Raw genomic sequence first — 27,390 nt, 5'->3', positions numbered from 1 at the left:
GTTGGTTTCAAATACTCTTAATTCCTTGCTTTGCATGGTCATCATTTCTGTATCTCTATGCTCCATCTACATCTTCGCCCTCGGCGGGTAAAACAATCTTAACTATGGAGCTGGTGCCCATGAGCATTACCTAAAATAGGTTGAGTCCCCTCACCTCGTGACTTAAAAAGACTTTTTCAAACAAAAACAAGTTCCACACATCCAAGCCCAACACTAGATGACAAGAGTATGTACAGCCAGTGAATCTGCAGGACATCATGCCACGAACAGATGCTTACAGGGTAAGTAACATTTTCCATTTGGTTTGTTGCTTTCTGAACTATAGGACTTCGTACCGCTGCAGGTCTTCATTAACGAAATTACCATTGGACAGTCATGTGTGATCACTGTCTGATTCATTGTGTCTTGCTTACATATCCTATATGTAATGTAATTTATAACTTTCCATAGGATGCTGATTGCCAGGGTGCAGGAGAACAAGGCAGACCAGTGAGACAAAATATGTTCAGGGGTTACAGACCACGATTCCGCAGGTATGCTCAAAAGTGATCAATCCTTCCTTATAATTGTGTGTGTATATGTATGTATGTGTGTGTATATGTGTGTAGATATATATTTTTCAACCCTTTCCCGTAGGAAAGAAAACAGGTCGCACTCCGGTAAATCGTTTCAAAGTATTATCCAATATTTATTTCGCAACTTTGCCCATTATGGAAAGCAAAACCAACGCCTTTCGATCTCCCCTGAGATCTTGGTCACGGTTACGCCCCTCACAAAACTGTTACATATTTAAATCGAAAAGTGCTTACAACATTTCCTGTGTAAACTCTTGTGGGGCATTATGGGATACGTAGTTTTCATTTTTACAACACTACAATTGCGTGCAGATTTTATCAATTCTAAGTGAAAAAAATATATATTTTTACTTCTTCATTTATAAGGTATAATCCCAAAAGAATTATATATTGGAATGATTGGAGAACATTTTATATACATCACCAAATCTTACAATTCATGCCTCTAGTGGCTTAATATTATCGCATTGTTCTTATTGGTCCATACCTGGAGATTACCCCCTAAAAATTCCAAAATAAAGTATATGCCCAGCATAAATCAAATAAATGCCAAAAGGGCAAAATAAGTTTGTTAAAGAATTCAGTTCTCTATATGTACACGAAAGGCTCAAAAGATTATCGTTCTCTAAGTTATACATTCCCATACATGCTGTTCATTCGAACATCAAGGAGTTGCCTCCAGACGAAGTGCACTCTTTGACAGAACCTTTATTCCATAGGAGTCGATTCGGTAAGTTGCACAACATGGCATCGGCTGACGCGTTTCGGAAAAACGTCCTTCTTCTTCAAAAGTTGCACGCAAGAAAATTTCCACAATTAACCACCAATAAATACCCTTTAAAACATCATAGTCCTCATGTGAGTATAAAGCCAGTGCAAAGCTTTATGGGATTGGTAGTCTTTAGTAATGCCCATGTGGGCCGCCTTTCCATTACGTTTTTAAGTGCTTTTTTATTTGTTGTATATCACCCCAAAGCATGCTCCTTCACTCAGTCCTTCAATCCACAAAATGCTGCCCCAATAAGCCAGCTGCAGCCTGCTGACATCCCACGGTGGTGCAGTCCACGGCCGGGCCAGCCGTATTAATCAAACATCAAGGAGTTGCCCCCAGACGAAGTGCACTCTTTGAAAGAACCTTTATTCCATAGGAGCCGCTTCGCTAAGTGTCACAACATGGCATCGCCTGACGCGTTGCGGAAAAACTTCCTTCTTTAAAGGTTGCACACAAGAAAATGTCCACAATTAGCCACCAATACATACTCTTTAAAACATCATAGTCCTCAAGTGAGTATAAAGCCAGTGCAAAGTTTTATGGGATTGGTAGCCTTTAGTAATGCCCATGTGGGCCCCCATTCCGGGATCACAGCGGGCTGCAGCTGGCTTATTGGGGCAGCATTTTGTGGACTGAAGGACTGAGTGAAGGAGCACGCTTTTGGGTGAGACTTGCACAACAAATAAAAGGAATATGCTACTTACCAGTATGCATCTGTTCTTAGCATGTAGAGCTGCAAATCTACACACTTGTGCATAGATCTCCATCTGGTGTTGGGCCCGAATGTTTGCAGTTTGTTTTTTCTCTTGGAAAGTCTTTGGAAGTCACGAGGTCGGTGACTAGTCCTTTGGATCGTATTGCGCATGGGCTTCGGCTCCATCCTCCGATTGTTTTTCGCCAGCAGGAAAAGATGGAGCGTGGTAATAACAGTGAAGATGCCCATGTGTGTGTTATCTAAATAAGATAAACTGGAACAGATAAAGGTAGCCGGGGAGGCGGTGGGCGTGTGTAGATCTGCAGCTTTACATGCCAAGAACAGATGCATACTGGTAAGTAGCATATTCCGTTCATGGCATATGAGCTGCAGATTACACACTTGTGCATAGATTATATAATAGTACCCACCGTTAGCGGGGACCACCCGTATCTGTTGCAGTGGTTTGAAATAATATTTTGAGTACAGCCTGGCCCACACTAGCTTGTTGCTTAGTTTGCACATCTACACAATAGTGTTTGGTGAAAGTGTGCGGTGTTGACCATGTAGTTGCTATGCAGATATCATCTAATGGGATGTTTCCTAGAAAAGCCATTGAAGCCCCTATTTTACGTGTAGAATGGGCTTTAGGGGGAACGGATAGCGTTCGTTTTGCTTTATGGTAGCAAATCTGAATGCATTTGACAATCCACCTAGCTATCCCCAACTTGGAGATGGGGTTGCCCTTGTGTAGTGGAGAGAAAGAGACAAACAATTGTTTGGTCTTACGGAAAGGTTGTGTTCTCTCGATGTAGTAGAGTAAGGCTCGTTTGACATCTAGTGTGTGAAGAGCTCTTTCTGCAACAGTTTGTGGTTGCGAGAAGAATACTGGTAGTTCTACAGATTGGTTTAGGTGAAAAGGAGAAATTACTTTGGGGAGGAATTTTGGGTTGGTACGGAGAACCACCTTATTATGGTGCATTTGTAGAAAAGGTTCTTGAATAGTAAGTGCTTGTATCTCACTGACCCTTCTGAGGGAAGTGATGGCTACAAGAAAAGCGGTTTTCCATGTTAAGAATTGAAGTTCACATTTATGTAGTGGTTCAAAAGGAGGTCCCATTAGTCTGGTGAGAACGATATTTAGGTTCCACACAGGTGAGGGTGGCACTCTGGGGGGAATTATTCTTTTAAGGCCTTCCATGAAGGCTTTAATGGCAGGTACTCTAAAGAGTGAGAGATGTTGCCTGTTTTGTAGGTAAGCTGCTATGGCTGCGAGGTGTAGTCGAATGGACGTATAGGATAGATTGCACCTTTGTAGGTGGAGTAAGTAGCCTATGATGTGTTGAATGGACACATCTAGGGGATCGATGGTGTTGTTATGACCATAGACAACAAAACGTTTCCACTTGGCGGCGTAGCACGCTCTAGTGGTAGGGCGCCTAGCTTCTTTGATGACGTTCATACAGTCAGGGGGAAGATTTAGGTACCCGAATTCTAGGATTTCAGGAGCCAGATCGCAAGGTTGAGCTGAGCTGGGTCCGGGTGTCTGATCTCTCCATGGTTCTGGGTTAAGAGGTGTGGAGAGAGGTGTAATTTTTGATGCGGTACTACTGATAGTTCCAGCAGTGTGGTGTACCACGGTTTTCTGGCCCAAGTTGGCGCTACTAATATTATTATGAGGGAGTGCTGTTGTAGTTTGCGCATCACGAGTGGGAGAGGCGGAACAGCGTATGCAAATCTGCCTGACCAGTTCATCCATATCTCATTGCCTTTGGACAATGGGTGTGGGTATCTGGCGGCGAAGCTTGGGCATTTTGTGTTTTCGTGGGTGGCGAAGAGGTCTATCTGTGGATGCCCCCACATTTGAAAGTATGGGTGAAGAACTTGTGGGTGAAGTTCCCACTCGTGGAGTTGTTGCGTTTGTCTGCTGAGTAGATCTGCCATGGTGTTTTTTACTCCTGGGACATGTTGCGCTAGGAGAAAGATCTTCTGGGGTATGGCCCATCTCCATATGCTCTGTGCTAATTGAGAGAGCTGTGGCGAGTGTGTGCCGCCTTGTTTTTGAATATAATACATGGCTGTCATGTTGTCTGTGCGAATTAGGACTGCCTTGCCTGAAATCTGTGTTTGAAAGGATTTTAGGGCTAGGAAGATTGCTAGTAACTCCAGATGGTTGATATGGAGTAGCTTCTGTTGAGGTGTCCATTTGCCTTGCATGGTGAGATGTAATAGATGAGCTCCCCAGCCGGAGAGCGATGCGTCTGTTGTTAGTACTATCTGGGGAACCGGGTCCAGGAACGGTCGACCCTTGGAAAGGTTTGTGGTGGTCCACCACTGCAGAGAGCGATGGGTACGACCGTCTACCAACACCAGATCTGTTAATTGACCCTGGGCCTGGTTCCATTGGTGCGCTAAGCACTCTTGGAGAGGACGCATCTGAAGTCTTGCGTGAGGTACTATGAAGATGCAAGAGGTCATCATCCCTATTAGTTGCATGAACACCCGAGCTGGAAGGGAGTGTTGTGCTATGAATTTTGCGCGTAGAGCCTGAATGCTTGCAATCCTGGCAGGATTGGGGTAGGAGAGCGCTTTTGAGGTGTCTATAGTGGCACCTAGATATTGTTTTATGTGTGATGGTTGTAGATGGGACTTTTCGTGGTTTACCGTGAAGCCCAGCTGGTGAAGTAGCTGGATCGTGGTGTGTGTGTGTTGTGCACACTAATTGTATGAACTGGCTTTTATCAACCAGACGTCTAGGTATGGGAAGACATGAATGTGTTGTCTTCGCAGATGTGCTGCCACCACTGCTAGGCACTTGGTGAATACTCGTGGTGCAGTTGTGACTCCGAACGGGAGCACTTTGAATTGGTAGTGTTGGCCGTTCACTACAAATCTGAGGTACTTCCTGTGAGCGTTGTGCACTGGAATGTGGAAATAAGCGTCTTTTAGGTTCAAAGTGGTGAGGAAGTCGTTTTGGGAAAGTAGCGGAAGTACCTGCTGAAGTGTGACCATATGAAAGTGGTCTGAGTGTATGTATTTGTTTAGGGGCCGAAGGTCTAGGATGGGCCGTAGAGTCTCGTCCCGGTATGAGAAAATATAGGGAGTAGACCCCCATATTTTGTTGGTTGGTAGGAACGTGTTCTATTGCCTTTTTGTCTAGGAGGGAGATTACCTCCTGCTTGAGTAGCAGTAGATGTTCTGGTGACATTGGGCTTGTCTGGGTGGAATGTTTGGTGGGGTAGATATTAGTTCTAGGCAGTAGCCTGACCGAATTATTTGCGCTACCCATTTGTCTGAGGTGATGGTAGTCCAGACCGGAAGGAAATGTTGGAGTCTGCCCCCCGAGTGTGATGGTCTGAGGGAAGTCATTGGGTAGGCGCGGTGGCAGAGAGGGCGGTGTTTGTTGTAGCCGCCTCTTTGGTAACCCCTTGTAAAGGTGGACTGAGTAGGGGATTTGTATGAAGTGGAAGTGGTGTCTGAGGCGTAGCCTCTGGATGTGCTCCGAAAGGAAGAGCGGCGAAAGGAGCGTCTGGGAGGGTGAGATTGTAAGGCTCCCATGGATTTTGCTGTGTCAGTGTCCTTTTTCATTTTCTCTAGGGCGTCATCCACTTTGGGGCCAAACAGATGTTCCTGGTCAAAGGGATGGTTGAGGATGGAGGCTTGTACCTCCGGTTTAAAATCTGATATCCTTAGCCAGGCATGGCGACGGAGGAGGACACTAGTATTGATAGCCCTAGAGGCTGCGTCGGCTGCATCTAAGGCACAACATATGGAGGTATTGGTAATTGTTTTGCCCTCCTGAATTAGCTCATTGGCCCTAGCTTTGTATTTATCAGGGAGATGGTGCATTATGGCTTCTAGCTCGTCCTAATGGGCCCTGTCATACCTCGCTAGTAGTGCTTGTGTATTGGCGATACGCCATATATTGGCCGCTTGAGATGCAGTACGCTTGCCTGATGCGTCCAAGAGTTTAGACTCTTTGTCAGGTGGTGGTGTGTCACCTGACGCCTGGGAGTTGGCCCTTTTCCGTGCTGTGGATACTACCAAGGAATCTAGTGGCGCTGGCCCTCTGATTTAGGAGGGATCTGTTGGGGCGGCTTTATATTTCTTCTCAATGCGCGGGTTAATGACCCTGGCCCTGACTGGGTCCTTAAAGACCTCCGGCGCATGTTTTATAACACCCTTAAGCATAGGCAATATGGAGGTGTGCTATGTGCGGTGTCAAATGTATCTAGGAGGAAATCCTCCTCCACTGGGTCAGTATGTAAATCTACCCCGTGGTAGTGTGCCGCCCTTTGCAGTAAATGGTTGAACCCCAAGGAGTCTTCTGGTGGAGAAGGTCTGGAAGGGTAAAGATCGTCTTGTGGGACGTTAGGGATATCAGGGATATTATAATCGTCCCATGGGTCTGGGGATTCTGTGGGAGTGGGGTCCCCTGTAGGTATATCTTGGGGCACATCTCCTATGTCATCGTATGGATCCCCTTGAACATCATCATCCGGGGATGGGGTCGGGGAATGATGAGGTGGGGGTGGAGAAGGTGGAGGAGGTGGAGGGGGGAAGGTGGAGGAGGTGGTGGAGGTGGGGAAGGTAGGGAAGGTAGTCTGAAAGGGGAGGTAGCAGAGTCCTTCCTTTTTGGAGGTGGAGGCGGAGCAGCTTTCTCTAACTGTCTCTTTTTGATAGAGAGCATCAAATGTCCAGTTTTGGGATCCTTACTTAATGTTTTTTGTCCAGTGCGAATAATTCTGGAGAGGTTGGTTGGTCCGTCGGCGCCGTTGGTTTCTTAGGCTTGTCGGTGCTGGTTCGTTGTTTGGAACAATGCGTGGAAAGCTCTGATTGTTTAGTAGGCGCCGAGATGGATTTCGGCTTCGAAGTGTCGTGGTCTTGTGGGCTTTTGTCGGTACTGAAGATGGGGTCGGTGCCGAGGAGCTGGGTCTCGACCTCGAGTGTTTCGGTGTGGGGCTCGGTGTCGAGATGGAGGCCGGTTTCTTTTTCGGTGCCGAAGAGTGTTTATCGGCTCTGACGGTGGGCTGGCTCGAGCCCGAGCCGCCTGAAGGCTTAAATGGCTTCTTTACCAGCCCGAATGTGCGGTGTGGGAAGCAGTGTCTTTGGTCTTGCTCAGGCCCGAAGGCGTGACCGAAGCCTTTTTTGGTGCCGGTGAAGGTTGGGGGGGGGGGGGGGGGGGGGGGGGGTAGAGTAGCACTCACAACCCTCTGTACCGGAGTGATGTCCTCCACATCTGAATCGTCGGATTCGGATGCGCTGACGAGTCCCTCGTCTGTGTGTTGTTCTGGAGCGTCGATGCCTTCCCCGAAGATGTCATCCGGGATCGCCGTCGAGGAGTGTGCCATGGTTCTTCTGGCTCTTCGGTCCCGAATCGTTTTCTTGGACCGGAAGGATTTACACGCCGGACAGTCTCGAGCCTCGTGTTCAGGGGAGAGGCAGAGGTTGCACACCTCGTGGAGATCGGTGTGGGGGAATTTGGACCCACATCGAGGGCACTTTTTAAATCGAGTCCTTTCCATTAGCCAAGACCGGAGCTTGGGTAGGCCCGAAGGCCGCCGTCGACGACTGGAACCGAAGGTCTTGCCGATGAGAGGCGCGTCGAGTGGGGAGATCGCGATCGAAACAATACCGCGAATTGGGGTGAGGATTGCGCGTCAATCGTCGAACTGGAAGCTGTTCGGAACCGGAGCGCGAAGATTACATCCGAGCCCGATGGCGGAAAAAAACAATCTGAGGATGGAGCCGAAGCCCATGCGCAATACGATCCAAAGGAGGAGGTACTGACCTCGTGACTTCCAAAGACTTTCCAAGAGGAAAAACAAACTGCAAACATCCAGGCCCAACACCAGATGGCTATCTATGCACAAGTGTGTAATCTGCAGCTCATATGCCTCGAACAAACACTTTTGAACACGTAATGGAATGGCGACCCACATGGGCATTACTAAAGACTACCAATCCCATAAGCTTTGCACTGGCTTTATACTCAACTATGATGTTTCAAAGGGTATTTATTGGTGGCTAATTGTGGACATTTTCTTGCATGCATCCTTTTGAAGAAGGAAGTTTTTCCGAAACGGGTGAGGCAATGCCATGTTGTGCAACTTACCGAAGCGGCCCCTATGGTATAAAGATTCTTTCAAAGAGTACACTTTGTCTGGGGGCAACTCCTTGATGTTATATTGGGTTACATGCACGCCTTTTTATAGAAAATGTTTCTTGTTCTTAAACCTAAACACAGGGGCCCTCCTCGTCAAAGACCATCTAGAGAGGACATGAATGAAGAAGATAAGGAAAACCAGGGGGATGGGACTCAGAGTCAGCAAGCACCTCAACGTCGGTATCGTCGCAATTTTAACTACAGACGTAGACGGCAAGAAAACCCTAAACCACAAGATGGCAAAGAGACCAAGTCAGCCGACTCTCCAGCTGAGAACACGTCTGCTCCCGAGGCCGAGCAGGGCGGTGCTGAGTAAATACCGGCTTACCATCTCGACCATCATCCGGGTATGTATTATTTATGCTGAGTTTCATATGGCTTTTCATTATTTTATTACGTGCAGAATGTGGTTGTGAAGCTGCCTCTGTTAACAAATCTAATAAAAGCAAGAGTGGTGAACAACTCTTTTAGTGTGTCTGGTTAGAATCACAAGTACGGACTTTTCCAACATCATCCATCCCCATTAAGAAATCTCTATTTGTTAAGATTAACACAATATTAAAAGAAAATCAGCACCTTAAAAAAATTAAATTGGAATAAAAAAGGAAGAGACTTCTTAGAGAATTGTGTTGGTACCTATTTCAGTTTGGCAGACAGCAAGCACCCATAGTGTAATGCATCAGGTCAGTTCTATTTTCTGCTTTTCCAGAGAAAAACCTGTAGTAGCTGGATGCTCTCATTAAACTTTGAGTCAGATGTGGTGAATTAGAATGCACAAGCATTTTCAGTGTCTTTGCTGCCATTTTGATCATAACATGACCTTAAAAGAGAGAGTTAATGAAGATGCCTTGAATTGAAAGTTATCATGCTAAGCACCAGACCTAGTCGTGGCTCCTCTTCAGTTATGCCATTTCTTGGGCCTGTGCTGAGTCTGCCAAGAGAGAAGAAACTCTACTCTGAGTTGAGACCGAATAATGTCTTACCACTAGCCTTAAATTGTACCAAGTTTTCTTAAGTCTCCCCTCGAAACCCTGTGAAGTGGCTCGTTAGCTATGCTGTTTGCAAACAATAGCCACTGACTGAAAAGACTTTTGTTGCTGCCTGGAGCATTGTCACTAAGTCAGTAGACTTTAAGAAGTGAATTTTTCTTGAGATGATTCTAGATGTTGAACTTTTTATCACTCTATATTTTTACTGCTTTTTTACCTCCCGTTTAGCAGGTACTAAGCACACTAGCTGCATTATCTCCTGTCTAAAAATCTGAAAACCAGATGGAACATGTCTTACATAAAGCTATGGTATCAAAATGCACATTATTCATTCAGCTAAAGGCAAAGCTGCCTTTAGATCCTTGTTTGATAATGTCCCAAGTGTTTTTTGTTACTGTGCCACTTGGAATAAGATTTTCTAGTAGTTGACAGTATGAGCAGAGTCTAATATTAGGAAATCATTGTTTAACATTATTGAAGACAACTTTAAACAAATTACAAAAACAGATGAGTACGGAAAAGAGATTTAGATGAGTATCACGTCAGCCAAAAAGATAGTACCAGCACCAATGAATGGTAGACAAAGGTTAAATAAATTAACTTGAAGAGATTGTGTGGGACGTTGGCTGAATATCTAGGGCTGGCAATCCCAGACAGAAAAATAAAGCAGGAGATCAGATACAAATGGAAAAAAGAATGACTTCCTAACTGCATTAGAATGGTGATTACGTTTAACCAGCAATGTTATTTTTGTTACTGTAACCCCAGTAGGAAAAGTACTTTTTCATTCTAGTCTCTTTCTCTCATACCGTACTAGTTTGGAATGACTGTAATATAGGCAGGACTGAAAAATGTAATCAAAAGATGAACTGTTTACATGTTTTGTTCACAGAGCCATAATGAGTGTGCCTTACTCTTGCACCATCACCTTTTACCCTCCTTCCTGTGTACTGGGCCCTCTTTTTACCTGTACAACACTAACAATCCGATGTCAGTTGCTGTTTGATCCATTTGTTGTGAGATTGGCTCCATTTCTGGGCATTGTTTGTTTTTGCTCTCTACCCATCTTGGAAGAGTATTTATTCAATTATTTATGCTTTTATAATTGATTGGGTAAAATGCATTTGCATATTCTGTTGAAGACTGGCTTGAAGCATTGTATATGTTGCCAGGGCTTCATGAGGCCTGCTCTTCACAAAGCTTGTATGGGGTCTTGTTTAGGAAATGTTTGAGTTCTTTCCATTTCTGTGAAGGAACACAGCCAAGGTGCTATGATCAAGAATTCTCTCCTTGTCAAGTTAGGTGCTGCGCCACAATGGAGTATCAACTTATTGAAAGGATTCTGCTTGTTGATTTTAGGATATATGTATCTGTGTCTTTTGTAGTACCCATTTCGGCATCACGTTGGTAGGGGTTTCACTGTTCTGGAGCCCTTTACTACATGTTCAAGAAGCAACCATCCACACGTGTACACTCATTACCACCTATTGGTAGGTAGCACCAGTTAGACCATCATCCTCTGTTGCAGGATGGTCTGTTCACACCTAGTAAGGTAATTTCTGATTGATACATCTGCCAGCAGATTCCTCACCTCTTGAATCCTCCAAGTGCAAAACTGGCCCTGAAAACTTTTCTTCATTCGTCTACTTATACCTTAGGATGAGCCAGGTCAGTTTGCTTTATACCTTAGGATGAGCCAGGTCAGTTTGCTGCTGGAAGTGACATTCCTGTGATTTTGCTGACCCCATAATGCTCCCCACTACCATACCAACGTCAATCCACTTTTTATCGCACCTTCAATGTGGTTCTGAAGCTTGATTCTCCACAAGAAAAGCGTTCTGTCAGAGGTGCAGCAATGTGTCCTCTCCCAAGAGCTCAGGGTTTAAGCCCAGTGGCGAAGGTGAGGGTGCAAATGTCGATTACCGACTCCCACAAAACATGTGGCTTCTGGGCTCTGACCACAACTCCAAATCTTGTGAGTCTTGCCAAAGCATGCACCCAAAGGCCATTAAAGAGCAAGAAGCTAAGCTCTTTGTGCCTATAGCTAAGGAAATTAGAGGGAGGTGCAAGTCCAGGGCCCTACTCTAAGTTTCCGGCATCAAGATTCTTCCTCTGAAAGCATAATTAGAAGAGAAGACAAGGGAGCAAATACAAGTCAGGTAAGTCGCCCAAGCTATCCATGAACTCCTCTTCAGAGCCGGAGTTGGTGAAGGCATTCCCGCATCAGAGGCCAGCATCACTGGCATCATTTAAGGCCCTTGCACCGCCACTCACATCCCCTATTTCACCCCAGTACCCAGATATTCCAGCACTTATGTTAACACCATATTCAAAATATTCAAGCTTTCTATGGTCCCCTCTGGAGCTTCTATGGTACTTGAAGGGATGCCTTGTGGATTATATGGCACTGATCCCAGTCCAGCCGAGACCATCTCTGCCTGCGACACCCATCCCACATACCAGTTTCCACCACACCCAAGATGCTGTTGGCACTGGTCCTGGCTTTGGAGCCGTCCGAACCTTTGGAGTCATTACATACATCTATCTAGAAGGGAGGCACATGGCAGCTGGAGGAGAGCACCATATGTTACAAACTGGCACTGCTTTCTGGATGGTAGGACCTCCAAGAGTCCTAACTGGAATTTCAAAGGATTACCGAGGCTTGTTGCATAGATAACTCCACTGAGTTTGAGTTCCTGAACACATCTGAACCAGTTTCTGCTGGAACGTCGGCATACCATTCCATAATTTGAAAGGAAGGAGATATCTTGGAGTTGTCCTTGCCTATTGTTGAAACTAAAGCCAATATTCTGACTGTAGTAATGCAGTCCTCCACCTACCCTTTGTAGACAATGCTCCTAGTCAGTGAGGCTCTTATACCCCATTTTGCCTTCTTGGACCAAACCATCCTCTGACCCTGCTGTCAACAGTAAATTGCAAGACTGTATAGACCAGCCCCAGGTGATCCAATATTCCTTTCGGAACCACCCCACAAGAAAACCTGGTTACTTAAGCCTCTTGTTGAAAGCTTACACCTAGAGAGTTACCTACACCACCAGCAGACAGATAATCTATAAGGATTGAGACTTGGGCAAAAAGATAATTGCAGCTGGTAGCCTGCCATCAAAGTCCCTCAATGCCACTTGTCTGCTTGGTCACTATGTGAATGCCTTTTGGATACCCTTTGGAAGATGGCGGGTACGGTAGTTCCTAATCTCCCTCAAGAACTTAATACTCATTTCCAAGATCTGATCTGTGATGGTCAGGCAGTGTCGGCACAGGTGATCCGGCCTAGATCTGGCATATTCATTTGCCAGAACAGTGAGACATCGGTACCGTCAGGAGGCATGCCTCTCTGAACACGTATATGTTTTTTTTTTTTGTGGGATGTGCAATCCATTTTGATGAACCTTTCCTTTGAAGGTACCAAACTGTTCAGGTAAAAACCATCTCAGCCTTGGAACGCTTCAAAGCTACTTCTGCTACAGCCCATTCTTGCTCTGGAGCCACACAGGAAGGAATTCCGGGGTTTGAGAAGTTTTGTGACTTTGGAAGAGGCCTCTAGTCCACCAGTGCCATGCAGCCCTTGCTGAGCAGCAACCTCAGAATCCCATTATACTACAATACTTCCTCCTCCTAACCAGCTGCCACAGGAAAGCAGCTCTGGTTCTCTGTTTTTGTTCCATTTGAGGTTGGGTATCCCTTTTTCCACTGGCCTGGAAGGCCAATACTTCTGGTGCTCATCCAGATTTTGGAAAATGGATATACCGTACACTTCCAGTAGCCTCTTTCCCGGATCCTTCCACCCTATCCAGGCCCTTTGCAGGAACACTTTCTCCTACTGCAGAGGTGGCAGCCTTGCTTCAGCTTGGACCTGTGGAGTTGGTGGCAAAGATAAAATTAGACACAGGTGCTACTCATTGTACTTTCTGGTTCCAAAAAAGTACAGCAGTCTTCATCCAATCCTGGATCTTAAACGTCTTTCTGAGCAAAGAGAAGATCAAGATGCTGACCCTTGTTCAGGTTCTTTTGAGGCTTGAGACTAGATAGTGTTGCTAGACTTCCTAGATGTGTATTTTCTTATACCTTTCCTGACATTAAACAGGAAGAACCTGAGTTTTCTGGTAGAATTGACTCACTGGCGATCATGGTAGCTCATCTCAAGATGGCCAGGTTTCCAGTTTTTTCCCCTAATGAGACGGCTGGCTTCTGAATGCCAAGTCTCCAGAGATGGCAGAGTCACACACACCTGCAGTTAATGGCATCCTTGCTGTACGGCCTGAGCTTTTCCATCAGTGTGCCCAAATCCCACCTTGAGCCCTCTCTGCACCTCCTGTTTACCGGGGATACCACCTTGGGCGGGGCTTTCCACTTGAGAAGAGTATACAAGACATCCACGTGTAGCTCCCACCCTTCCAATAATTTGCTCAAATTCAAGTCCTGTGTCCTTCATCTGCTTGGTCTGCTAGCCACTTGCATCCTCCTGGTGTTGAACACTCGCTAGCATATCCAGACTGTCTAGCGGTGCCTACGCAGGCAGTGGTTCCAACATGAGGGTAACTTGCAGAATCCGTTATGGTCTGTGGGGACACTGCAGCAGAGGAAAACCTTAAAAGAGAGAGATGTCCTTCCAACTCCCTCCAGCCATGGTCACAGTAGTGGCAGATACATCTATTCTACGGTGGGGGATCACCTGGATGATTAGATGACTCTGGTCTGACATTCTGAGTTTCATGCTTTCTTTAGAACAGAAAACCTGTGCCGGGAGTACAATTAAGGGGTATTTAGCCTCCTTGTTACCATTCCTTTGTCTCCTGGATCAACCATCCGTTTTTAGGTTTTACTTTTCTGGAAAGGTCTGAATAATCTTTTCTTTTGTGATGCCTCAGTGGGATTTAAACATGGTTCTTTCCTTTTTAATGGGAGCTCGCTCTGTTGAAGACATATTCCTGAAAATGCCAGAGGACATTAAAGGAGCAGTAAGGCATATTGCTCAGAGCGATGCCCCAGGATGTGGGAGCAAAGGAAAAAGAAGAGTATGGAGGAAAGCTCCACTTATTCACCTTCTGTAAGAGAGAGCTCCCTAAAAAGACTTCCTAAGGGGAAGATGTTGGGACACAAAAATGAACATAATTGTTCCAGTCGTTACTGAAGATTGCTGCAGAGACTAACACCATCAGCATCTTCAGTACCTTACGGCTAGTTATCTAAGACTGTTACATCACAGTCATCTTACTGCCGACCATAAGCACTGAGGGCATTGGCCACCCAATGCTGGCAGGGCTCGAAAAATACTAAAAATGTTACTAGACCTGCAAGTCTAGTAACATGTAAAATCTCCTTGACCTAACTGTAACGTACTTGACCTCTGTCTCTGAAAGCGGAGCAAATGTGACAAGATAAGATTTAAAGGCATCTTTATTGATCATTCACTTTGTGAGCAATAAAAATGCCTCTAAATATTATCTTGTCACATTTGCTCCGCTTTCAGAGACCGAGGTCAAAAGTCAGTTTGTCTTCCTACTTTCCAGAAAGAGTGAGTAGGCCCTAAAAAAATAGCTTGACCTGAATAAATCTGGCTCGTCATAGCGAGTGGATATTTCGAGCACTGGCTGGGGTACAGTCTACACCACGGTTTTACTGGATAACGTTGACAAGATCACGGACTTCAGTGTTGCAGATGACCCAACGGTTGACAAAGCCATAATTGCCATTGACGTCTACAAGAGAGCACCAGTTGCTGTCCAGAAAGTCTGCAGAACCACCATCGTCATCCAATAAACAGAAATACATAATCTACCTCTCCATCCACATCAAGAAGACTCGGAAAAGGCATAGCACCCTCTCCATCGATACCCATGATAATGCCAGACTCTCCCTTCCATCAGCAATTTCGATATCTTCATCAAAATCTCTTCACTCACTGAGGCTTTATGACTCCATTTCAAAGTTTTCCTACGTCTTCTCCCTCTCCAACACCAAATTAGAGAAAAACATCAGAACATAACTAGACCTCCTCAGGCCTTACCATTGCTTGTCATTGTGGATTATCATCATCTGCCACTAATGCCTGTAAGACCAATCATTACAATTGAGGATCCCATTCAAGAACCTCTGCAGCCATTACAACTTTCTATACCAAGAATGGTGTCCAGAATCTACATCTCCGGTGGGAGGAACTAAGAAACTTTCACCTCCTTCTCGTCCTCAGTCTTCATCAAAAGATGTCACAAAGCTCAAAGAAGACTAGAAGACACAGGCTCCAGTGAGGTCTGTCAAATTTTGATATGCATGGTTCTCATTCCTCCTGAAGACCCACATCTCCAGCAGCGTCTTCTCATGTTTCACCTATAGATGACATCGCAACTTTTCATGAGGTCTTGCCCAGAGGAGCTTCAAACTTTAACACTTCTCGAGAAACATTACAATCCTGGGCGCTTCTAAAGCCTCTTCTTCTGCCCCCTCGATGTCATAGCAGAAGAAAAATACCTCATGTCTGCGATGGTAAAAGCTGCAACTCCACATCAAAGGAAAAAAGACTCCCAACAGGATCCAGACTTCCTGACGTCTGATCCAAATCCAAGCTCGATCACAATGGCATCAGTCAGACCGAGGCACCTTTGCGCCTGAGACTGTGGAGCCACCAGTAAAAGAAAGTAAAAGTTAAGATGCCACATGCGGATAAGTCTGCGGAACTGCTGATACATTTCCTAAAGTGCTACCGATATCCTGGGCAGGTACCAGCGAGAAATCATGGACAGCATGAGGTCCTTTATGAACAATTTGCCAAAACTTGTGAAAGAAGACTTCTTAGAAACACTCAGTGAAAATTCTCAGGTCGCCAACCAGGTAATCCTCATGGCTTTTTATTCTGCTGAATTAGCCTCCACTGCCTATTGCCACAGGATTGCAATTCGAAGATCTCCCTATCTTATACTAATACATTTGAGGCCACAAGCAGAACTAAAGGTTATGAATCTTTCTTTTACAGGTTCACCTCAGTCTGTTGTCGCACCAATGACTAAATGGTTAAGATAAAAAAAAAATGAAGCTGTACCCCTCAAGGTAGCTGGATCTGAAAATAACAGACAGTGGTATAAACCTAAAGACTACAGTTTCTAACAACGGATGGTTCAATCTCATAGGTGTTTTTTTTTAAACCTCAGCTACAATATCCACAGGACCAGAAATATTGGTATCGAAGATGTACATCCAACCCAACGCAACCTGAAGACCAACAACCCCTAGAAAGTCATTCTTCGGGAGGCACCACTGACAACCATTTGAGACTCAACCTTCAGCTTCCTTTCCCACTCCAGTGGGCGAGAGTGCTTCCTGCCATTAGGAAGTATGAACAAAAATCACAAGAGAAAAACTGGTGTTTATATTATGTCTCATGGATACTTTCTACTTTTCAAGTAAATTCCACCGCCCGTTTCTCCAAAACAATCCTCAAAGCACCAAATTTCAATTCGGAGGAAAGAACCATCTACCCTTCTCTAAAAAAAAAAAAAAAAAAAAAAAAAAAACAATAGAGTTGGAGTCACGCAACTAAAATGCCTCAGGATATACTCCAAAGTAGTTTCTGGTGCAACAGAAAGGTTTAACATGAGAATTCTGACCAATATTAGACCTTTGCTTCACAAACACATCAAAGGGGAGAAATTCTGAATGCTTGCCCTTTAGCAAATCATTCTGCATTTAAGAACAAATGATTTAAAAAGTGCAATAGACCTTCAGGATGTGTACTTTCACATCCCAATAGCCTCAGCACAGGAAATACTTAAGGTTCATGGTAGGGCAAGATCACTACCAATATGGAGTCTTGTCATTTGTTCTGAAATCCACTCCTTGCACCTTCTCGAAAACCATGGCAGTGATAGCAGGCCAACTCTAGATCATTGGTATTTTCATCTATCCCTTTCCGGGTTACTACCTTCCGAAGGCAACACTCGGCAAAAGTTGAAACAAGATCTCAAAGTAACAGGAATCCTGTTGCTCGTATTAGGGTTTTAAAATCTTGTTCATTAATCACCCCCTCTTCCAGCACGGAAGCTGGCCTACCTAAGGGCAAGACACCATAAAAAGAAATGGGTTTCCGTCAGGGCAGAGTGTGTCATCTCCACTCAACAAATATCATCTGCTATGGAGAGCTAAGAATCCTACAGTCATACAGATCTCATTGCTAGGCTCTATGACCTCTTCTGTTTACATTGTCCCAATGCATGCTTACACATGCAGACTTTATAACGGTTTCTGGAGGCGCAGTGGTGCCAAAAGATAAACCATTGGGAAGACCATCTGATGCTGACCACTACATCAATTCAGCCTCTAGCAGGGTGGTCCAGAAATCTTCCTTCCGGAAGGACTGTCCTTTTACAAATAATAGTCACCGATTCATCTCTGACACAATGGGTTTTGCACCTGAATCATCTTTTGGTTCAAGGACAGTGGACAGAAAGGTAGAAAACATAACCTATATAAATCTCCTCAGGCTGAGTGTAGTTCTTCTGATGGATACATCTGCCAGTGGATTCCTCACCTTGTGAATATCCCCTGCGCCAGCATTCCACGGAACTTTTTTCCCCAGCTCTCTACGCCGACATGGACGACGTCATAATGCATCGGCTCCGCTCGCGACTCCGTATGACGTCACCGGAGCCATAAGAGAGCCACGTCGGCGTGATGACGTCAGTTCCCTTTTTTACGCGCCGTCGACGCGCAACGGTTTTCCAGCACTCTCCTGCTACTTTGTAGTCGTATGGTGAGTTACTGTTGAAAATTTTGCCATGTCTTCGACTAGGAAGTCGGGTTTCAAACCTTGTAGGGAATGTGGGGGCCACATGTCGATGACAGACCCCCGTGAAGATAGTTTGTGGTGCCTTTCTTCTGACCACGACGTGGAGGATTGTTCCAGCTGCAGAAGGATGAATCCCAAGGCCTTGAAGGAGAGAGAGGCGAAGCTCTTCATGGCCAAGGCTAACAAGGAGAAGAGAGGTCGAGACCGGAGTCGTCCACTTTGCATTCTTCGAAGTCGAAGAAACACCATAAGAAAAGGAATCATTCCTCTCGGTGCCGGTCTTCGAAGAGCAAGGCGTCGAGATCGACTTCGCCTCGACGTCGAAGTAAGGATGTGTCTCCTTCTCCATCTAAGTCTCCAGAGAGATCTCCTTCGCCGAAGCGGTCCCCAGCGCGGTCCCCGGCGCAGTCACCGGCGCAGTCACCGGCACAGTCACCGGTTCCAGTGGAGTCTTCTGCTTCTGAGGCCGAGCAAGAACAGGAAAAAGAGCCTTCTCCAGAGCCGGATGATCCTGCGGCGCCTGTTGAGGACACTACTGCTCCGGTCCCAGGTACTCCTCAGCCGGATCCGGGATCAATCCCTTATCCACAGTTCCCGACTCCGGGTGCGGATTCGACGCATTTTCTAAATGCTATGTATGGGATTTTCCAACGGGCTGCCTTCCCATCCGGCGCATCTACTGGTCCCGTGGGTCCTATGGCATACACCCTGGGAGTGCCGCAGCATTATGCTCAGGCCCCGTTTATGCCCTTTCTGCCGATGACGCCTCCCTGGCAGTTTCCAGCGCCGTCTGGGGATCCATCCCGACTTCGATTGGATCGACCTTCTTCGGAGCCTTCCTCGACGCCGTTGCCGACTCCCTCGGCTCCGCGTCAGGCGGCTCCGGCGCCGCCGACTCCGACACCTCCGGCTCCACGTTCGGTTCCACCAAATCCGCGTAGGGCGCCGCCGGCGCCGGTTCCTCGGATCCGCTCAAGGAGAGAGGCCCTGAGAGTCTTGGAAGAGGAGCGTTATAGGGAGGAGGTGGAAGAAGGTGATGTGGATACTTCTTCTGACGACTTTGAGGGGATTCAAGAGGCTAGCGGTCTTGATATAACTCCGGAGTGGGAGCATTCTTCCACTAGATCCTCTCCACCGCAGGAACTGGCTCCTTATCATCTTGTAATAAAGAAGGCTGCAGAGTTGCTGGACTTACAGTTGCCCTCTGCTGAGTATAAACCTAACCTTCTGACGGAGGTGCTACATTCGCCTACCTCGACCAGTGAGCCTTTGTTGCCTTTTAATGAGGCTATTTTGGAGCCAGTTATGGACGTCTGGCGTAAGCCACTCTCTTCGCCGGCAGTCTCCAGACAGGTGGCAAGAAGATATAGGGTGGCTCCTGGGGATCCAGGTTTTCTTTCTTCCCACCCTTCTCCAGAAAGTCTGGTGGTACAGGCGTCCTGCTCGAAGCATGCTTCAGGAGCTTTTCCTCCGACTCCTGCGGATAGGGAGTCTAAGAAGGCGGATCAGGCAGCTAAAAAGACCTTTTCTTCATGGAGCATGGCGCCTAAATCCACTAATGCCAACTGCTCACTAGGGCGCTACGTTCATGCTCTTATGGACTCAATGAAATCTTTAGCCCCTAAGTTGCCAGAAGGTGATAAGGCGTCTTTTATGGAAGTGGTCGCTGACACTCAGGCTGCTGCAAGGCAGGTAATTCAGTCGGGGCTTGATACGGCTGATTCTGTGGCAAGGATAATGGAGTCATCTATAGCCACTAGGAGGCAAGCGTGGCTTTGTTCGTCTGGCTTCTCTATGGATGTTCAGGCCACTTTGGTGGATTTGCCCTTTGACGGACAGAGACTTTTGGGTGAAAAGGCTCGATTCCGCCTTGCAGAGATTTAAAGAGAGCAGGGTGACGGCGAAATCTTTAGGTTTGCAAGCTCCTGCTAAAGGATTTGGTCTTAAGAAGTTCAGAGGCTTTGGGAGATCTTCATTTTGCTCCTTCCGGCAGCCTCAGCAGTAGCAGCAGCAGCAGAATCCCCTCTATAGGTCCTATAGAGGAAGACAAAGAGGACGGAGAGGTTCTGGCCGCAACCCATCTTCATCTTCTGCCTCCTCTGCTCCCAATGAAGCTTCAGAGCAGCAGTCCTAGATCCCCCATCCTAGATCATGTAAGACCTGTGGGGGGGTCGGGTGTCCCACTTTCTGCGAGGTTGGAAATCTGTTACAACCGACTTTTGGGTTTTCAACCTCGTGGAGACTGGGTACGCCCTTCCCTTTCGGGAGTTTCCTCCCCCTTACCCTCCTTGCCAGGGTTACTGCTCAGAAGACCATCTACTTCTTCTGCAGAGGAGGTGCTAGCTTTGCTTCAAAAGGGTGCGATAGAGGTGGTTTCAGAGCAGGAAAGGGGTCAGGGATGCTACTCCCGGTATTTCCTGATTCCCAAGAAGGACGGCAGATTGCATCCGATACTGGACCTCAGAGTCTTGAACTTTTACCTGAAACAGGAGAAATTCAAGATGCTGACCCTTGCGCAGGTTCTTCAAGCGTTGCAGCAAGGAGACTGGATGGTGTCGATCGACTTGCAGGACGCGTACTTCCATGTCCCAATCCTGAAGTCGCACAGGAAGTATCTCAGTTTTACGGTTGGGTCGCAACATTACCAGTTTGCGGTCCTCCCGTTTGGTCTTACTACAGCACCTCGAGTCTTCACGAAGGTGATGGCGGTGGTGGCTGCTCATCTCAGGAGGTCGGGGATTCCGATTTTCCCCTACCTGGATGACTGGCTTCTGAAGGCAGAGTCCCCAGGGATGGTGCAGCATCATCTGCAGGTAACATCTCAGCTGTTATTCGACTTGGGTTTTTCGATCAATGTGCCCAAATCTCACCTGGTGCCCTCTCAACGCAACCTGTTCATAGGGGCGGTACTGGACACTACTGTGTGTTGAGCATTTCCTCCACCTCAAAGAATTCTCGACATTCAGAAGATGATCCCTTTATTCCACAATGGAGCGGTTGTTCCAGTTCTGAAGGTCCTTCGTCTGCTCGGTCTGTTCGCTTCCTGCATTCTGTTGGTCAACCATGCACGCTGGCACATGAGGGCGCTCCAGTGGTGCCTCCGAAGGCAGTGGTATCAGCACAACGGAGATCTCAGGGAGTCGATCAGGATCTCCAGAGAAGCTGCAGCGGATCTATCTTGGTGGAGCGTGGAGGGCAATCTGTCTCAAGGAAAGCCCTTCCTTCTACCTCCATCGGTGGCCACAGTGATAACGGATGCCTCCACCCTGGGGTGGGGCGCTCATCTGGGGGATCTGGAGATCAAGGGTCTTTGGTCTCCAGAGGAAAGGTTGCTTCACATCAACCTTCTGGAATTGCGGGCGATTCGTTTGGCACTCAAGGCCTTCCTCCCTTCCCTTCGCGGTCAGTCTGTTCAAGTCCTGACGGACAACACTACCGCGATGTGGTATGTCAACAAGCAGGGAGGAGTGGGGTCGCATTGTCTCTGCAGAGAGGCCCTGCGTCTTTGGTCCTGTGCTCAGGACCATCAGATTTGTCTGATGGCAAATCATCTCAACGGGGTGCTGAACGTACGTGCGGACAGTCTCAGTCGGCAGTTCTCCGCCGACCACGAGTAGAGGCTCCATTCGGAGGTGGTTCGTTACGTCTTTCGGACGTGGGGAACCCCTCGGGTGGACCTGTTCGCCACCCGTGAGAACACGCACTGCCCGTCATTCTGCAGTCTCCAGTTTCCGATGCAGGGGGTGTGGGGGGACGCGTTTCAGTTGAGTTGGGGCTCACGACTCCTTTACGCGTTTCCTCCCATACCCTTGATACCTCGGGTTCTGAGGAAGATTCGCCAAGACCGGGCCCAAGTTATTTTGGTCGCCCCAGATTGGCCAAGAAGGGTATGGTATACAGATCTTCTCCACCTCTCCTCGTGCCCTCCGCTCCGTCTCCCTCTGAGGGCAGACTTCCTCTCGCAGTCGGAGGGGCAGGTTCTACACCCCCACCTCCAGAGCTTACACCTTCATGCCTGGAGATTGAACGGGGCAACCTGAATTCCTTCTCTCTCCCGCCAGATGTGGTGGAGGTTATTTTATCGGCCAGGCGACACTCCACCAAGTCCATTTACTCATATAGGTGGTCTAAGTTTGTTAAATGGTGTGGAGAGAGATCCATCGACCCTTTAAAAGCCCATCTTTCTGATGTGCTTCAGTTTGCTCTTTCCTTGGCTCAGCAGGGCTGTGCTGTAGCCACGGTCAAGGGCTATCTTTCAGCCTTATCGGCTTTTCTATGTCTTCCTGATCAACCGTCATTTATTTAAATCTTCGATTGTACTAAGGTTTATCAAGGGCCTTACAAACAAGTTTCCTCCTACTCCTTTTGTAATACCACAGTGGGACCTTAATCTTGTCCTAACTTTTCTGATGCGGTCCCTGTTTGAGCCTCTTCATAGTTGTCCTCTGAGGCTGTTGTCCTTTAAGACGGTCTTTCTTGTAGCCATAACCTCGGCAAGGAGGGTGAGTGAGCTTCAAGTTCTTAGTTCTAAACCCCCTTTTTTAACATTACATGCTGAAAGGATGGTTCTCAGGACCAGGGCTGCTTTCTTGCCTAAAGTAGTTACTCCGTTTCATTTGAGGCAGTCTATTACTCTCCCTGTTTTTTATCCACCTCCTCATCCCTCCAAAGAGGAGGAAAGACTTCATCGCCTGGACCCAAAAAGGGCTGTGAGCTTTTACTTGGAGAGAACGAAAGACTTTCGTCTGGACGATCAGCTCTTCGTGGGTTATGTTGGACATTCTAAAGGAAGAGCGGTGCACAAGCGCACTTTATCGAGATGGATCATGCTTGCCATCAAGATCTGCTATGCCCTGGCCGGTAACGTTCCTCCTCAGGGTATTAGGGCTCATTCAACTAGAGCTAAATCATCTACATCTGCTTTGGCCAGGGGTGTTCCTGTGGCAGATATTTGTAAAGCCGCGACTTGGGCCTCCCTCCATACTTTCGCAAAGCATTATTGCTTGGACTCTGAGATGAGGAGGGAGGGCCACTTCGCGCGCTCTGTCTTGAAAGACTTTTTGGTATAGGAAGGTGGACACCCTCCTCCGGGAGTGGGGACTGCTGTGGGAATCTATTCACAAGGTGAGGAATCCACTGGCAGATGTATCCATCAGAAGAACAAGTTACTTACCTTCGGTAACGCTTTTTCTGATGGATACAGTATCTGCCTGTGGATTCCTCACTGCCCTCCCGCCTCCCCGTTGTCCACCTTTGTATACCTTAAAAGTTGTCTTGTTTGAGATGTTGTTATGCTTTCTGGTACATTGGTAGGAAATGCTTGTTTTATTTAGCTTTCCTTTTGTATATGTTCTATGTATATTTGATGGTATATTGTATACTGTGTATACTTTGAATTTGTCGTTGGTCCACCTGTGCGCCTCGGGAGCACGGAAAAAATGGGTGGAACTGACGTCATCACGCCGACGTGGCTCTCCTATGGCTCCGGTGACGTCCTACGGAGTCGCGAGCGGAGCCGATGCATTATGACGTCATCCACGTCGGCATAGAGAGCTGGGGAAAAAAGTTCCGTGGAATGCTGGCGCAGGGGATATTCACAAGGTGAGGAATCCACAGGCAGATACTGTATCCACCAGAAAAAGCGTTACCGAAGGTAAGTAACTTGTTCATCTAACCTTCAAAGCATTCCGCCTGTACCTGCGCATGAAGACAAGTCAGGATGCAAACCGACACCCCGGCCTCCATGCTCTAGATCACCAAGCATGGCGACACCAAGTTTCAACTGCTATCCATAGAAGCTCAGTGGATTTGGCATTGGACTGTAGCCAGGTATCTATCCATAACAGATCCACATCACCATAAACCAACAGGTAGACTTTCTCATCAGCCGCTATTACGAGGAACCACAAATGGGTCCTGGTTGATGAGGTTTTAGAAGATGTTTTCAAAAAGTGGGGAACAACTTCTTTAGACCCCTTCGTAAAGACACAGAACAAACATGTTGAGACTTCGCATCCAGATGACCAGGCTCAAGGGGAAAACATGTTCTGTACATCTTTTGATCCATATCGTGTATTCCCTCTGTGATCGTGAAACAGAGAGTCTCCAGGAAAGATGATTTTAATATAGCTCCAGGCTGTCCCGGATAATGGTGGTACCCATATGTGCTACAGATGCACACCAATCTGCACATGAGGATGGCCCTCATGGCTTCTCAAATCACACAGTATGAATGTCTGAATCGCCCTCCTGCTTGCACAGTGATTTTTAAAGAGGCCAAATGTCCTACAACTAAATCTTGTTATTCCATGAAGTGGAAACGGTTCTTGTTTGTGGTTTCAAAAGAGTGGTTACAAAAGTATTACCCGTCAAGAAAATGTCCTCTTACCTGCTGCATTCAGCTCAATCTAAGTTATTGTTTTCAACTGTTCCAGCGTATTTGACAGCTGTCGCGGCCTACAGGAGTTCTCCAAATCCGATTTCCTTTTTCAAGGTTCCAGTAATTAAAGGCTGGACTAATAAAAAGTGTTCTGCTCCAAACAGAAGACTATCTCTCTCATGGAAACGGAATCTATTTATGTCAAAATTGATATGCCTTCCTTTCTAGTCAACTTGCAAGGCTAAATTGCATTACCTGTCCTGAAAATTGGCCTTTTTAGTAGCTCTTGCGTCTGCTTGAAGAGTGAGCGCGATATAGGCTCCATTTTCAGTTTAGCCTTGCATGGTATTCCTCTGTAACAGGGTAGTGATGAGGACGTAGCCTTCTTTTCTTCTAAAGGTCTTTTCTAATTTCCAAATCAAGCAAACCATTACCTGCTTTCCAAAACCTTTGACCCCTGCTTAGCAGTTTTTACTCATTAGGCATTAGAAGAGTACCAATTTTACCTCCACAAGACTAAAACATATAGATGAAACAACCAGCTTTTTGTGAGTTTCATCATTGATAGGGTTTAGCAACCTCTAAACAATTGATTGCTAGATGGATATTGGCTTGAATTACTAAGTTCTATAGGAGATGAGCGTAAACCGATTCTTGGCCTGATGTTGAGCTGCTTGCGTCACCACAGAATCTGGTTTTGGATGACCCGGTGAGGCATACTGGTGAGCTTTCCTGTGCTTTTGTATTTTTTGTCTAACCTTGGTAAAACTGCAGAGACTGTAGCAGGGTTCTTCATTATCTTGACACCTTCTTCCCAAATAAAATCTACTATAGGGTTTGCATTAACTGATTTATTATTTTTTTATCAGGTTCCTTAACCGCTTCGGTGATCATGACGAGCCCAGCACGTCATGAGGCACAGTGGAGCTGTGCTCATTACGAGCTGGGCTCGTCATAACCGTCGCGGCCCGCCCACGCGCGATTGATTCTCCCGCACAGGCGGGGAATCAATCAGTGGGCGGGGTCGTGACGAGCTGTGCTCGTCACGAACACAGCGCTGCCGCCGCATCCCCCCCCCCCCCCGGGATTTACCCCCGTGTGGAAGGGGTTAAGATCATATTAACAACAATCTGACTAATAGGTAATTGAAACCTTTTTGTGGCTCTTTCCATCAGATTATGGAACCCTCTGTCATCAGGTGGAGAATCCACCGGTTGTGGTGCAGGTGGAGATGGCGCTGGAATTAGATAATTGGCCCATTTATTGGGTGTTGATTGGCTGTCGTGTATCTCCCCTTCTTTTCTATCCTCAACTCAGGAGACTGCCTCATCTGTGTAAGAAACTACAATATTCAAAGTTGGAGTCCTCTTAGGCGTGAGAGGCGTAGTTTAAAAAACAAAATTATGTCTTGAATTTCATTAAATATTAAAACAGTAACATCAACAGTTGTACCATAAATTCATTACATGTACAGTGAAATCACCGGACACCAAACCCCCCCCCCCCCGTACAAATCGGAAGGAAAAGCATTTCTCTCCACACCCACATAGAACAGAGATGACACTGATTACCTCATGAGGGAATAGCACCATGTAACAAGTGAGAATCTTCATGAGGGGGAAGACTGTAGATTGGGAACAGAGCCTAAGAGGGTAAAGTATGAGTGGTGTCACCATTTCGCCCAGTGGGTTCACCGGGCTCAGCACAAGTAGTCTCGTCGGAATAGCTGTCAGAGGGGCATGCAGGAGCAGATATGTCCGTAACACAACCCAAATGTACCGAGGTCTGGAAGTGGGAGGGAGTAGCTCAGCATATAAAAACAGTTCCTCATTATAGTAAATAAGATCAGCAAGCCACTCCTTGAATTACGGCACCCTCCCTCGTCCCCAGCGACAAGCAACTCTGCATTTAGCCAACAACAGCACAAGCGCTACATATTTCTTGAGGCCAGCCTCGAGGTTGCTGAGATATTCCGGCAGTGGGGTCAGTGTTGGGTTTTGCCCTGTCATGAGAGAGAGCATAGCGCTCACCTCACACCAGATGGTCCACACCAGACTGGGACATCCATCACCTGGTCTAACTCCATATTTATGTGGACGGGCCGGAGTAAAATATATCCTATGAAGGAATTTGTAATGGATGTGATGCAGTCCTGTGCTCCATGGAGTTCTACACTTTTTGAAGAGGCGGAACCGGCTGCAGCCTCTTATTTATACAAGCTTTTGGTCTCAAGTCTTTTTTTTCTCTAGAGCTGCAGACAAAATCTGACTGTTAGACCTGTCAGCCCTTTGGGTGGTCCCTCCTCATCATTATTTATTTTGTCCCACTTTTGCCTCAAACCCTGTTTGAATTTTTCCTTTTTGGGAACCACCAGACTTTTTAGTGTTGCTGCAGATTCAGGGAGCCATTTTACCTACCCCTGAAACTTCTGTCTGAGGGCCTGGAGCACAAAATGGTGGCCACCTGTGACATCACCAGCATCCACTGGAACCTGCTAGCACCTCCCAGAACATTCCAGAACCCTGTGACAGTTGGAGGCGGTTTAGAATGTTGGGAAGCTAAGACAGAGAGTTGGCAGTTGGAGCTGGCAGTTGGCACCTGACTGGTGAAGAGTGAGCAGCACAAACGTGAAGGAGGAAGGAGTGAAGCAGCAGGGGTGGAAACTTGTGCCTGGAGTGGGGTCCATAAACCCACCCTTGATGCTAGTCCTTACTGACGGAGCCCAGCCTAGAGCCCTGTGTGGGAAGAAGTCAGAAAAACCGTCCTGAGGACCTGGACAGCAGGAACAGGCCTTAGAAACAAGAGAACAGCAAGATCCTGACCTGGAAGCTGGTTTCCCTGAAGTCCGACGTCGAGTAGCCTAAGACCTGGAGCCCGAGGTGGAGAAGCGGCGCTGACTGGAAAAGCAGACGTCGTACCCGGAGCCGCCAGAGGTCGAGAGAGGGCGCCGTCAGAGGTCGTGAGGAATACCAGAGGTCGAGGAGGAAGTCACCCGAGGTCGAGTGAGCGGCGTCA

General features: G+C 46.9%; 1 protein-coding gene across 1 annotated transcript in view; it reads left to right on the top strand.

The window, feature by feature from the left end:
• Window positions 1–27,390, top strand: part of YBX1 (Y-box binding protein 1) — a 116,979-nt gene that overhangs the window by 80,157 nt on the left and 9,432 nt on the right. The window contains exons 6-7 of the mRNA XM_085603928.1: window positions 451–533; window positions 8,289–8,554. Of these exons, the coding sequence (XP_085460054.1) occupies window positions 451–533; window positions 8,289–8,523 (318 nt within the window). The 3' untranslated portion in view covers window positions 8,524–8,554. The remainder of the gene's footprint in view (window positions 1–450; window positions 534–8,288; window positions 8,555–27,390) is intronic.

Source organism: Triturus cristatus, chromosome 1_2 (genome assembly GCF_964204655.1).
Source record: "Triturus cristatus chromosome 1_2, aTriCri1.1, whole genome shotgun sequence".
In the NCBI taxonomy this organism is placed as follows: domain Eukaryota; kingdom Metazoa; phylum Chordata; class Amphibia; order Caudata; family Salamandridae; genus Triturus; species Triturus cristatus.
The sequence above is the reverse complement of the archived record's forward strand: the minus strand, read 5'-3'. Positions and strand labels throughout refer to the sequence as shown.